The sequence below is a fragment of the Chamaea fasciata genome, unplaced genomic scaffold, assembly GCF_029207755.1.
Source record: "Chamaea fasciata isolate MVZ Bird 193981 ecotype frontalis unplaced genomic scaffold, bChaFas1.0.hap1 SCAF_21, whole genome shotgun sequence".
Taxonomy (NCBI): Eukaryota; Metazoa; Chordata; class Aves; order Passeriformes; family Sylviidae; genus Chamaea; species Chamaea fasciata.
The window spans coordinates 618850-631689 of record NW_027094106.1 but is presented as its reverse complement, the minus strand read 5'-3'; the positions used below and the strand labels follow the sequence as shown (position 1 = coordinate 631689).

General features: G+C 59.8%; 2 protein-coding genes across 4 annotated transcripts; one reads left to right on the top strand and one right to left on the bottom strand.

The window, feature by feature from the left end:
- Positions 1–8799: 8799 nt before the first annotated feature.
- On the top strand, positions 8800–11530 carry METTL27 (methyltransferase like 27). 3 transcript variants are annotated; one of them, XM_066201780.1, is made up of 6 exons: positions 8800–9025; positions 9100–9228; positions 9308–9443; positions 9555–9647; positions 10141–10398; positions 10665–11530. In XM_066201780.1, exons 1-5 carry the CDS (start codon positions 8855–8857, stop codon positions 10377–10379), a joined length of 768 nt encoding a protein of 255 aa, XP_066057877.1. In that variant the 5' UTR covers positions 8800–8854; the 3' UTR covers positions 10380–10398; positions 10665–11530. The 3 variants fall into 3 exon arrangements, with proteins under 3 accessions (XP_066057877.1, XP_066057876.1, XP_066057878.1); XM_066201779.1 differs by having other exon boundaries at positions 10526–11530; XM_066201781.1 differs by lacking the exon at positions 9100–9228 and having other exon boundaries at positions 8808–9025; positions 10526–11530.
- A 486-nt stretch (positions 11531–12016) lies between these two features.
- LOC136299891 (claudin-4-like) lies at positions 12017–12700 on the bottom strand. Its single transcript, XM_066201894.1, has one exon. The coding sequence runs from the start codon at positions 12698–12700 to the stop codon at positions 12056–12058; it is 645 nt and encodes a 214-aa protein (XP_066057991.1). The 3' UTR covers positions 12017–12055.
- Positions 12701–12840: the final 140 nt, after the last annotated feature.

The following is a 12840-nucleotide window of genomic DNA, read 5'->3' as shown; positions in this document are numbered from 1 at the left end:
AGGAGAAGCAGAGCAGCTGCTGGGCTGTGCTGCCCTGAGCTGCACATCCCGGGGGACTCAGGCTCTCAGGACATGCTCTGGGCCCTGCAGCCAAACCCAGCAGCCCCAGCTTAGCTCCAGCAGCAAAGGTGCTGAGCAATGGCCTGACACAGTCTGGCACCCCCTCCACAGGGCAGGACACCTCACACCTGGGAACAGGGTAGCAGGCGCTTCCAGTTTAGGATTATGGAGTGTAATCCTGGGAAGTTGGACCCCCGGCACTCTCATCATAAGACAGGAAACATAAAGAATCCCTGGGAAATGAGGAGGTCCCTCCTCACCCTGGACTCCACTGGCAGCATTGATGGGAGCTGCCCCTCTCTGCCAAGGTCAGGGCAGCTCCAGGGGACAGCCCCAGTCCCACTCTCCAGGCAGTGCAGGAGCACAGCATCCCAGGATGTGCCTGTCAGGAGCAGGAATGCAGGCCATAAATCACTCGGGCTGTGATGGGAGCTGGCTCCAGGCCACATCCATGGCAGCCCCTCGTGCTCCCCTTGCCAAAGGGAACAGGCAGGGCACTGGGTGCTGGTGGTGCTGCCACCACACGCAATCTGTCTGCAATGCTGCAGCCTGGATTTATATCAAACAGGGCCAAAGGTTGGATGATTTAATTTTTTCATTTTTCCTTGCAGTACAGCAGGAAATAGCTGGGATAGTTACATACCTGGCGAGATGGCTGAGGAGCATGGGGCCAAGAAACACAGAGGATCTGGCATGGCCCAGAGCATCTGGGCTGCACACAGAGCCTGCAGGCACTGGGGGCTGGGGGGTCTGCACACCTGACCAGGGAGTGGGAGGTCACAGCAAGGACCCCCACACTGGCCAAGGCTTCAGGAAGTGGTAGAGAGTGACCAGGATGACCTGAGTGGCTTAGAAGCACAGAACCATGGAATGGTTTGGGCTGGAAAAGACCTCAGAGCCCATCCAGGGACACCTTCTACTATCCCAGGCTGCTCCAAGCCCTGTCCAACCTGGCCTTGGACACTGCCAGGGATCCAGGGGCAGCCACAGCTTCTCTGTGCACCCTGTGCCAGGGTTTCACCACCATCCCAGAAACAATTTTTTCCCTATATCCCATCTAAGCATGCCCCCTGGCAGTGGGAAGCCATTCCCTGTGTCCTGGCATAGAAATCTTATCTGACACTGGTACATTGTGCCACCTTGACACCCAGATCCTTGCCCTACCAGCAGAGCAATTGTCCTTCCCTTGCTGAGGCTGATCAGACCAGTTTCCTCCTGCTCCTGCTCCTGCTCTCCAGCCTCTGTGGGGCTCCTCCAGCCCCTGCTCTCCGTCAGGGTCAGCCTGAAAGTCTCCTCTTACAGTATCTCCCTTAACAAGGTGGGCTGTGGGGTGTCTTTTTAAAAAAGATCATTTCTTCAACAAGTCAGGCTTACTTTGAGTTGGTCCTTCAAGACTTCTCACATGGCTGTGGATTCAAGAGTGTTGAGGACTGTGGGAACCACACCTGCACACACATTGTAACAGTCCCAGGAAAGTTGTGGTCCTGTGAAACAGCACCGAACCCCTTCCTGCAGTCAAGGGTCAGACAGGTGTTCTTGCCAGCTGCCTTTCCAAGTGCTGGAGGAGGAGGTTCCTGCCTTGCCCTGTTCTGAGGGGGTGGGGGGGCAGTGCCCAAAGTTCCCCTGCACTTCACCCCCAACAGCAGAAACACAGCACCCACACAGGGTGACACAGCCTCAAATACTTTCCCAGCTTACTGCAGTTTTCATGGACTTCCTGAGCCAGAGCTGAGCCTTTGGCTGTGGTAATCCCTGGGTTTTGGTTTTTTTTTTCTGTGAACTTGAGCTGAACCCACCCTCTGAACACACGTGAGCTCCCTGTTTAATTGTTACTTGAGATAATCCACAGATGAGATTTCTTCAGCCAGTGTTCAAAGTGCTGTAAGACAAAAGCCAATCATCAGGCTTTTGGAAATACAGGATTTATCCAAGCTCCCTGTGCCTCCAGCCCAGCCTAGGCTGAGCTTGGCCCTGTGGGAGTACTTTACCTGCACTCCCCACACAATGTAGAAAAGGAAGGTGACCAAGCAGCCACCCCAGACCTAGCTATGGTCGCACCTCCCCAGAGCCACAGGGACCACCATGAGTCAGCAGAACCACCAGGGGTCACCTTCACCTTCCCTTTGGACCCTGGGAAATCCATCAGTCACCCCCAGCAGACCGTGCTGCCTCTGCCCATGCACTCCTGTTCCCCTGTCTCAAATGATTTAAAGTTTCCGCTGTCTGGGCTCCTCATCCTTGTTATTGAGATTATTCCCAAGATTTCCATTTTGCCAGATTCTTGAACACTCCCTGAACTTACTCCCTTAATTCTGTTTCTGTGGGAGCGGGCGCTCCTGCAGGACCCTCCCTCACACGTGCTTCCCGGGAGCTGTGATGCAGCAGCTCCAGCCCGCAGCCTTCGCTTTGCTGCTCTGCCTCCCTCCTTTTCCAAGGCTCATTGCACACTCTCCTCCAGCTGCAACTGTCAGTTCAGAGAGACCCACCACTAGCCTGCCTAATCAGGTCATTTGGATCAACATAGGCTGGAGAGCATTCAGAGGAGCAGCTCCAGCTAGGAAATCCAAAGATGCAATGCTCCGGCAAAGTCCTTCAGAGCTGAAATGCTCAGCACAGGGAGGGCAAGACTCAACAGCCCAGAGTGATTGGTTGACATCATCTCAAAAACAAGCACAGATGTCATCGAGCTCTAGGATGGATGAACTCAGGGGCAAGGAACGAGCTGGACTTTGAGGTCCCTTCCAACCCAAACCTTTCTAGGATTCTAGGAACTCTCAGTCCATGGTCATCATCACCCAACCCGCTGACACCTTCCTACTCCATTGCTCTCACTCCAAATCACTTGTGTAACTTCTCAGCTTGCTTTCCCTGGATGTGTGACATGGTCCAAGTCTGGTGATTTTGTTCCAGCTGGAATTAGCAAAGCTCAGCTCAGGTTCAGCTCAGCTCAAGAAAGCGATAATGGTTTGACCTCTCTGGCTCCACTCCCAAAGGGACCCCCCCTCAAATCCTCATTTGGGCAGGATGGGCAGGGGATGAGGCAGCATAGGGATTCTCCATCCCTCCTGCTAATGGTAATCTGTTGGGCTCACAACAAGAGCTAGGATTCAGGAATGTCCCCGAGAAAGGAAGGACTGGACTCTAGGAAATACTGCAAGAGCCTGGGGATAAAATAAATAACAGCGATTGGACACAGCAGCCCATCCTCCTTCCTGAATATCCATAGAGTTGTGAGTTGGTGGAGGAAGTTACAAACTTCTTTTTAGGATTCAGACAGCCAAACACCACCTCAGCCCTAGACGGAGTTGAGGTGGCTTAACCTCACCAAAGGTCCAGAAGTGCTTTAGGATCATCAGGATGAACCTCAACAGGTAAGGTCCAGACTGCCCTGGTATCACTGAGATTGCTTGGAGAGCAGCCAGCCTTCCCGAAAGCACTGAGTCATCTTTTACAAGTCACAAGAAATCCTTTGTTTATTTATAGCCACTCATCCACTCATTAATTCCTGCTCCAGTGAAAGTTTGCACCTTATTACTGAGCTGGGCTTTATTGACTTATAATTCCACCTCCTGGATCTCACCCAAGCCTGTCCCTTGTTCTTCCCAAGAGGTGGCAATCACTTCCCAAGATGCAGGGACAAAACAGGAGAGTTCCGGGGAGGAGATCTGGAGTGGGGCTGAGTCTCACAAGAGTGCACTGGGTAGCCAGGCTGGTGGCAGGGCAGGTGATCTGGGGGATTTGGGGTCATGGTCGACTGGGCTTGCACCGAGCCAGGGGGCTGTGGTGCAGCCACACCTGGAATCCCAGGAGTGGCAGGGATGTGACCAGAGAGCCACATTGTGTCCCAGGGTGGGAACAGGGAGCTCCTGGGATGGGACCTGAGGATACTGAGTCACGAGCGTGCTGTTCCACAAAGGACTCTGAGTCATGAGGGTGCTGTTCCACGAAGGGTGATGAGTTCCAGAGGTGCTGTCCCAGGAGGGACGCTGAGTCACCAGCCTGAGGTGCGCCAAGGCCAGTGATGTCATGTGGGAATGGGAACAGGGAGGCAGCACTGGGGGGACTCACCTGGCTGCAGGAAGGGCTGTGAGGGATAGGAGGTGGGTCCGGGAAGTGACGGGGTGTGACAGAGCAACAGGGGACGTGTGGTGGGTGGGACCTGAGGTCTCTGGGTGTGTTGGATATGTCAGGGTGGGAAGTCCCCAGTCAGGGGAAAGGAGCAGGTGACAATGGGGACAAGAGGGAACAAGGGGGAAGGGGGACAAGGAGTGAGGTCCATGATCTGGGGGTGTGGTTGTGGTTTGTGGGGCTGCTCAGAGGTGAGGAAGAGGCTGAGCTCAGATGGGAACTGCAGCCAGAGCACACCCTGTGAATGAAGCCACTGGCTTTTGGGATGCAGATGAGGAGAAATGGGAATGTCACCAGTGTGGGAGCACCATGCCCCTGTGATGTGCTGGTGTGGGACTGCCGTGTCCCGGGGGGGCAGAGGGAGTGTGGAGTTCTGTGCACCAGGAGCACAAAGGGAGGGTGGAGTCCATACCCTGGGAGTTCAGGGAGAAGGAGCACCAATGACTGGGGATGCAAGAGGGGTGGAATCATCACGCACTGGGGATGCAGGATGGAGGGGAGCACCGTGGGATATGGGCACCATGGCCGCTGGAGACAGCATAGCCTTTCCCAGCCCTGTGAGGCTCCTGAATCAGCTCCGTGAGCTGCTCCGGCCGCGCCACCCACTCTGATCCCCGCCCAGCTCCGCGCCGGCAGCGCTGATTTACAGCTCAGCCCCTCCTTGTTACCTGGCCCGGAGCCGTGCTGGCGATGGGACCAGGGCAGGAGGGTTGGTGACAGCAGCCCCGGGCACCATCAGTCACAGGCAACGCCGAGATTTACAGATTCAGAAGTCGGACAGGAGCCCATGCGGCTGAGTGGGGTTCAGGGGGCAAAATCCACAGTCCTTGAACACCGGATGGATGGGGGTTAGGGGAGAAGTGGACAGATTCCAGTCATGTTTGGATGCTGGGAAAGGATGTCCTCTAAGGATGTGAGTGCAGAGCAATCCCACCCAGGGTGTGTGAAACCCCACCAGCCATCCCGGTGCTGTCCTGCTGTCTGTCACCTCCTCGGCCATGGAAAGATCACAGAATCGTTAAGGCTGGAAAAGCCCTTCAAGAACATCGAGTCAAACCATTCCCCCAGCACTGCCAAGGCCACCACTGACCCATGTCCCCAAGTTCCACATCCATATATCTCTTAAACCCCTCCAGGGATGGGGACACTGCCACTGCCCTGTGCAGCCTCTGCCAGGGCCTGACCACACTTTCTGTGAAGAAATGTTTCCTAATATCCAACCTGAATCTCCCTCCTGCCTCTGTCACCCCACAGGGGCTCTCCAGATGCCACCTGGCTGTCACCGCACAGGGTTTTCCTTCCCTGCTCTGCACAATTCTGATCCCAGCAGAGCATTCCACCTCTACCTTGTGGGGCTCAGTTGTCCCACAGGATGGTTGCCCATGCTTTCCCAGCTCAGGAAAGGCAGCAGAGAGCTCAGGGGACCATGAAGGGCTCTTCCCCAGAGCTGGGAATGTCTTGGGATGCCCTGAGGACACTCCTTGGTGCTGGTAGGCTCCTGCACCACCAAGAAACTGCAGTCAGGACAGATGTACAGACATAAACCCCATGACTCTGACAGCCTCCAATGACAGTTACCATGACTGCCCCCAAAGTCCTCTGAGCCAGAAGCTGCCAAGTACATGGTTGTCCCCCTCCAAGCCTCTGTCCCCTTGCCCCAGGGACATCCACACCACAGCTGGACCCAGAGGTTCTATGGGCCACCCAGAAAGTCTCTGAGGCACACAAGGCCGTGGGACTGATCATTCTGTCACTCTATTCTGTCACTCTCTCCTGTGAAGAAGCTTAGGGACATTCCAACATCACTGGGATGTGCAGGGGGACAGCATTAGTCCCACCCCAAGGGCCAAGGATGTGCCAGGGCTGCCCTGCACAGGCCCTGGGCCATGCAAGCGCACCTGCTCAGGGTACCAATGCCACCACACTTCACCTGGGGATCCAGGAAGGCTCAGAGGGGGAACCTGCTGACAGGTTTGGTGCCAGGTGACACTGCCCACTGTGGAGATGCCTGGCCCAAACCCAGCACGGCCCTGGGCTGTCCCAACTTGTGTCCCAATTCAGTGGCAGATTTGAAGATGAGGGACACACACCTAAGCTACCCTTCCACCCCTGCAGCAGATCCTCAGGGAGGGAGGGAAGGCGAGGTCCCAGCAGAGATCTCTGGGCTCGCAGGACTCAGCCCTGCCTTGGGGGCACATGGGCCTCCTAAGTCCCTTTGAAGGGTGGTGGGGACACTCCAACAGAGCAACTGACCTGAGCTCCAGAGTCCCAGCGCCCCATCAGGGCACAGACAGACCCCTGTCCCCAGGCAGGGTACAAGGACAGCACCCCAAGGAACTGCACCATCAGAGAGGAACGTCCTCTGACCCAGTGGGAGCCCGCCAGCACCAGGCCACATGTCAGGGCAAAGTCCAGCCTCACACCAGCACCGGCCACGGGACGCTCCAACCTGCCACAACCTGCTGCTACCTCTGTCCCCCGCCCTCAGCGGGGACAGCCCAGGGCACGCAATGCTTGGCAGCAGGTCTGGTGCTGACCCCACCTGGGCCGTGCTGGGTCCCAGCCAGCCCAGAGCCGTGGTGGTGGCACGGGGTGCAGATGTTTGCACAGCTGTGGTGTGATAGAGCCAGCCAACTGCGAGAAGGGGGTGCTTGGAAAAGCACCAGCAAATTCGGGGCTGGATACGTGTGGGTCAAGGCTGCAGAAGGCAAGGGCCAGTGGCCCTTGGGGCCAGCAGGGCAGGGACAGGGTGTGCTGGTCGTGCATCCTGGCACTGGTTTGTAGAGGAAGGTTCCATTAGTGGTGGGAACTCATGACGAGGCTGTGAGAGCCCTTGCTGGAGGCTACAGCCCTCGTGTACCTTCCTCCCCAAGCACGAGGAACAGGATTTGGCCCACCCTGGTAGCAGCAGAGGGGACAAAATGCACATGAACAGCGTCAGGAACTGTCACAGGACTGCAGCCCCCGCGGACGCCGCCCGGCAGACATCGCTGTATCCTCAGGTGGGTTCCTGCTGCCGAGCCCTCGCCGCTCCCCAGCCCCGCACTGTCCTCAGCCGCTCCACCAGGAATTCTCCGAGCGCGTCCCCGGGCGGGACTGCGGAGCCCGGCGGGGCGCGGGGTCCGTCCGCGGGTGGAGGGCTCCCTCTCGAGGGCCCCGGGCAGCACTGCCCAGCCGCGGGGCCGACCTGTCCCCGCGTGTCACCACGGGCGGGTCCCCACGGAGGGAAGGGCAGAGAAGCAGGAGGGCACGGGGACCACAGAGGAGGCGACGAGGCCACCAACGCTGCCTCGGGGCGGCCACCGTCTCTGTCGGGGCACCGATTTTCTTCCCGTCGTTAATTGGCAGCTGAATCCGTCACTAATTAGCGGCTGGATCCGTCTGTTTCGCTGCTGGAAACAGCCAGAGGCGATGGGCACAGCTGTGGCTTATCCCAGAGCTCGTCCCTCGTCCTCGCTGAGACACAAAAGGTTGGTTTAACGGGGGACTCCCGCAGTGACCTCCCAGGGAGAGCCCTTCGAGAGATAACGAAGCTGGACATGGAACGTCCCAAATGTTGGGCACCTGGATTCACAATCCAGAGAATTGTGGTCTGGAGGTGACATCCTGCCCCTCCCTGTGCATCGCGCTGTTTCTCAGGGGTGCTTCTTGCTTTGAGCAAAACCCGAATTTCACGTAGGTTATACGCTCATGGCACACCTCGAGCTGGAAGGGACCCAGTAGAGATCATTCGTTCCAACTCCCTGCTCCTCGCAGGAGCCAAGGTGTCCCTCCTCCATCCACTCCTCCTCCTCCGGACAGCCACTGCCCACTCCTGTCCGCTGTCCCTACGGGGCAGCGCAGAATGACCCCCGCCCCGAGGGGGCGGGATGGGCAGGTCAGGACAAGGAGGAGCTGCCCCGGTGGTGGGTGGCCTCCACCCCTGGGGCAGTCGCGGGCTGTCACTGCCACGCACAGTGGGACACGGCAGGCTCGGGTGGTGGCCGCACTGCGTGACGGTCGGAGTGGAGGAAGGAGATGGGGATGCAGGATGGAGGTGACAGCGCGGCATTGGGGCCGAGCAGGAGGCGACCTGTCCAGGGCACTTGTCCCCGCGCCTGGAACATGAGTGACGCAATGGGAACTGACCCCTACAGGTGACAAGAGCAGCAGAAACAGTGGACACTGCTGGGAAACAGTGGTAGCCCTGGGGCTCCTGGTGCCACTCCCCTTGGGGATTCGGTGTCACGCCCCCAGGGCATTTGATGTCACCATCCCTGGACTTGGTAATCTCCCCAGGGCACTGGGTCACCACTCAGACACTTGGTCAGCTCAGGACACCCGGCCCTTCCCCGCCCCCTTCCCGGCGCACTTGGTGGCTCCCAACACCCCGAGGGGCAGCTCCGGCGGCCAATGGAGCTCGGGGGCGTGGCCGGGGTGTGCTCGGAGCCAATGGAGCTCGGGGGCGTGGCCGGGGGGTGCTCGGAGCCAATGGAACGCGGGGGTGCGGCCGCGGCGGTGTCGCGTGTTCAGCGGAGCACGTCCTGGGCGGAGTCATTGAGGAAACGCGCGTGGGGGGCGAGTCCTGAGCGGGCCGAGAAGCCAATGAGGCGCTGGGGGCGCGTCGCGAGCGGAAGGCGGAGCCAATGGGCTTTTGGGGCGCGGCCGGGGCGGAGCCCTCGGATCCATGAGTGCGGGGGCGGGGCCCGGTGCGGGTCAATTGGCCCGGACAGTAGCGAGCGGTACCGGGATGGGCTTGCCGACGGCCGCCCGGGAGCGGGTGGCCGCGGTTCATCGGGGCTCGACGCTGCCCGAAAGGCTGCGGCTCTACGACGTCTGGGCCTCCCGCTACGAGCAGGTACCGGGGACACAGCGGGGACGGGAGCGCCGGGGGACCGCGGCCGTCCCCGCTGACCGCCGTGTCCCCCGCAGGATGTGGCGGCTCTGGAGTACCGGGCACCGCATCTCGCCGCCGCCTCCCTCGCCTTCGCCTTCCCGGCGCCGCTCGCGGGGGCGCGGCTGCTCGACGTGGCCTGTGGCACCGGGCTCGTAGCATGGGAGGTACCGGCGGGACGGGCGGGACGGGGAGGGCCGGGGGTAACGGGACGGGGCGAGGATGACGCTGCCTCTGTCCCCGCAGCTCCACCGGCGCGGGTTCCGCTGCCTGCATGGCGTGGACGGCAGCGCGGAGATGCTGGAACGGGCACGGAGCACCGGGCTCTACCAGGAGCTGCGGCTCTGCGTCTTGGGCAGGGAGCCGCTGCCCGCGCCCGCAGGTAACCGGACGGGACGGAACCCCGGCGACCCCTCGGTGACACCCACGTGTCCTGCAGGTGACGGGCCGGCCCGGGGCAGAGTTCCCCCGGTGACGCCCCGTGTCCTCGCAGAGCACTACGACGCCGTGACGGTGGTGGGGGCCCTGGGCGAGGGGCAGGTGCCGAGCACGGTGCTCCCGGAGTTGCTGCGGGTCACTAAGCCAGGTAAGGGGGGGGTTCATTTATCCTCCCCGCCGGGACCCCCGGGGTGGTGGGATGGGTCACCGAGCCCCGGTGGATGTGGATTCCCCGATGAACGCTGGACCCGTGGCACAGCTGGGACCTGGCCTTGTCCCTGCTGCCAGGGGCGGGCGGTGGCACGGGGTCCCTGACCCTGCCCACTGCCAGGTCTGGCTAGCGGGACAGGGTAGGAGGTGGCAGTAACAGTGCTGGTGTGTGACAGCCTGCGCTCTGGCGCGACATCCCGCCCGTTCCCTGTCCATCCCCTGCCCGCTGGCCCCTTGTCCTGCCCATCTCTGCCTGCTGTCCTGTCTATCCCCTGCCCACCGCCCTGTCCATGCCCTGTCTGTGCGCCCGTCCCCTGCCCGCTGACTCCTGGCAGGCTCTCAGTGCCTCCCTGTGTCCCCACCCTTTCCGGGGGATGCTGTCCCCAGTGAGGGACATCCTGTGTCAGTGTTACCTGTCTCCTGTCCCGCAGGCGGCTTCCTGTGCCTGACGACGAGGAGCAACCCCTCAAACCTGCGGTACAAGGCGGAACTGGAGGCGGCGCTGGGGCAGCTGGAGCGGAGCGGAGCCTGGCAGAAGCTGCTGGCCCAGGAGGTGGAGTACTGGGAGAGAGCCACCACCGAGGAGGAGAGCACCCAGGGCACCGGCTACATCTCCGGGGTGGTCTACATCTACCAGAAATGCCCTGTCCCCCAGCTCGAGGAGGGCTGAGAGCTAACATGGCTCTGGGGTGGGTGAGCACTTGACCCCTTATAAAACTGAGCCCAGTGAACCCCTCCTGCAGCAGGGCAGCTACTGGGGGTGGCAGTATTTTGGGGGAATTTCCCCATTCCCTTCCTTGATTCCTTCTCACCCAGGTCTGGGATTGGTGCCCTTGTTTGCTCCTCAGCATGGGAAGAGTCTCCTGGATTCACCAGGGTCTCCTGGGCACCACCTTTAGCTCTGACATTCAGGTATTGACCCCAACACCTCAATGGTCACCATGGTATCTCACAGACCCGCATGGCTGTTCCAAGGCGTGTCCAGTCTCGGATGTCTTCTCCCCACCTTGCCCACCTCAGTACTCATGGTCAAAATCTGGATCCTTCTTCATCTCCCACCCCCAGAGTCTTTACCTGGAGACTGTTGGAGGTGGGTGCCCATCGCTGCGTCCTGTGGCCTCCCGTCCTCAGACTCCCTGTGGACTGACCCAGCCCTGAGGTGCAAGGGCCTCCACATCCAGAGTCAAAGCAACAATGCCAAGGTGGCTCCCAGCTGAAGAGGCTTTCTAAGTGCCACATCTGCCTTTCATCCCACAACAGCTGCTTGAATCTCTCATTTTCCCAGAGCTTTCTAGTTAATGGTCTGGGTGGAGAAATGAGTTTGGAAGGGATTTGGGAAGCTGGTGGATGCTCCCCACCCAGGAGCCACCCAGCACTGCCTGCCCAGCCTGTTCCCCCAGCCCCTTGCTGGGCTGTCTCCTCCTCCACTGCTCCCTTGGGAAGATTTTTACCCAAATCTCGTGCTGGAATATTTGGGTTTTTTTCATTTTCCCCTTCCCTCAGGAGCTGTTCCTGCTCATCCTGTTCCCATGTTCCTGGAGAACAGGTTGCATCCTTCCCCTCAGGAGCTGTTCCTCAGTGTGAGACAATGGCTGTGTCTGTCCCTGTCCCTCAGCCAGGGCATCCCACATCTTCCACTCTCACCCTCCCCATGGCTCTTGTCACCCTTCTGCTTTGTCCCCCGTGTTTTGGGGTCCCTGTGCCTGTTAGTGCTGTAGCAACCTCCCCATTTGTCTCCAACACTGTCCCCTGGGCAGCTGGGAATTGTGGCTGTCCCCAGCCCTGCACTTGCCTGTTCAATAAAACCCTGTCTCTACTGTCTGCCTGTTGTGTGTTTTTCCCAGAGCAATGGGAATGTGCACCCTCCAGGGTGGGTGGTCAGGAGCCTGGGAGGGGGAATTCAGCCTTTCTCTGGGGTTCCCTCCCAGTCCATGGAGGCTCAGATCCCGGTGTCCCCCATGCCTCTCTTAGCTCTTCACATCCTCTCCCTGCCTCAGTTTCCTGCTGCAGGGAACTGCCAGGAGCACCCTGGCTGAGTACTGCTGATCCCCGTGGGAAGATGGGGATGTTCCAGATGCTGGAGCACAGCTCCTGGCAGGGCACAGCACCCTCAGGACGCGCCGCCATCCTCCCCGCACCGCGCTGTTCAAAATGAGCCTAGGCAGCCTTGGTGGCACCAGGATGTTTATAGTCCCTGCCCTGGGGAAGGGCACACCTGGGGACCATGCTGAGGGTCAGCCATATGGGGATGGGCAGGAGAAGGCAGTGCAGGAGCAGGGGGTTGCACAGGGATGCAGGACAGGGACAGTGGTGCTCTGCCTTGGGCTGGCACTTGGGTACAGTGGCTCACACATAGTCCTTCATGGCATAGCCCATTGGGCCACAGGTTTTCACTGCCCTGTACTTCTTGGGGTAGGGGTCCTGCTGGGACTGGGATCCCGAGCAGCACAGGACACCCCCACCAAAGAGCTGCAGGGCACTGGAGGCCCAGCCGATGTAGAGGGCAGCCCCCAGCTCTCTCTTGAGGGCCTCAGGCACCATAGGGTTGTAGAAGTTGCTGACAATGCTGTTGGCAGACCAGGAGACAGGGATGAGCAGCATGATGCTGGCCATGATGAAGATGACCCCTGCCACTGCAGAGATCCTGGTCTTGGTGCCACTGTCATCCACGCAGCGGGTGCAGTCAGCTCCCGAGAGGGCGATGAAGAAGGCAAGGAAGGCCACAAAGATGGAGGTGACCACCAGGGCACGAGCAGCTTGCAGGTCAGAGGTGAGCTCCAGCAGGGAGTCGTAGGCCTTGCACTGCATCTGCCCTGTGCTCTCGTAGACACAGTTCATCCACAGCCCTTCCCAGAACACCTGGGCCACCACGATGTTGGAGCCGATGAAGGCTGTCACCTTCCACATGGGCAGGGCACAGGTGAGGATGGAGCCCAGCCAGCCCAGTGTGGCCATCATCAGTCCTCCCATCTGCATTGTCATCATCGCCATCGACAGCTCCTGTGGGAACAGGTATGGGTGTCACAGGAACAGCCCTCAGCCAGGAACAGCATGGGCTTCATCTGCTATGTCCTGCTCCCCACCAGGGTGGGAATGGCTGCAGGACAGCACGGGGACGTGAGTGACATGGG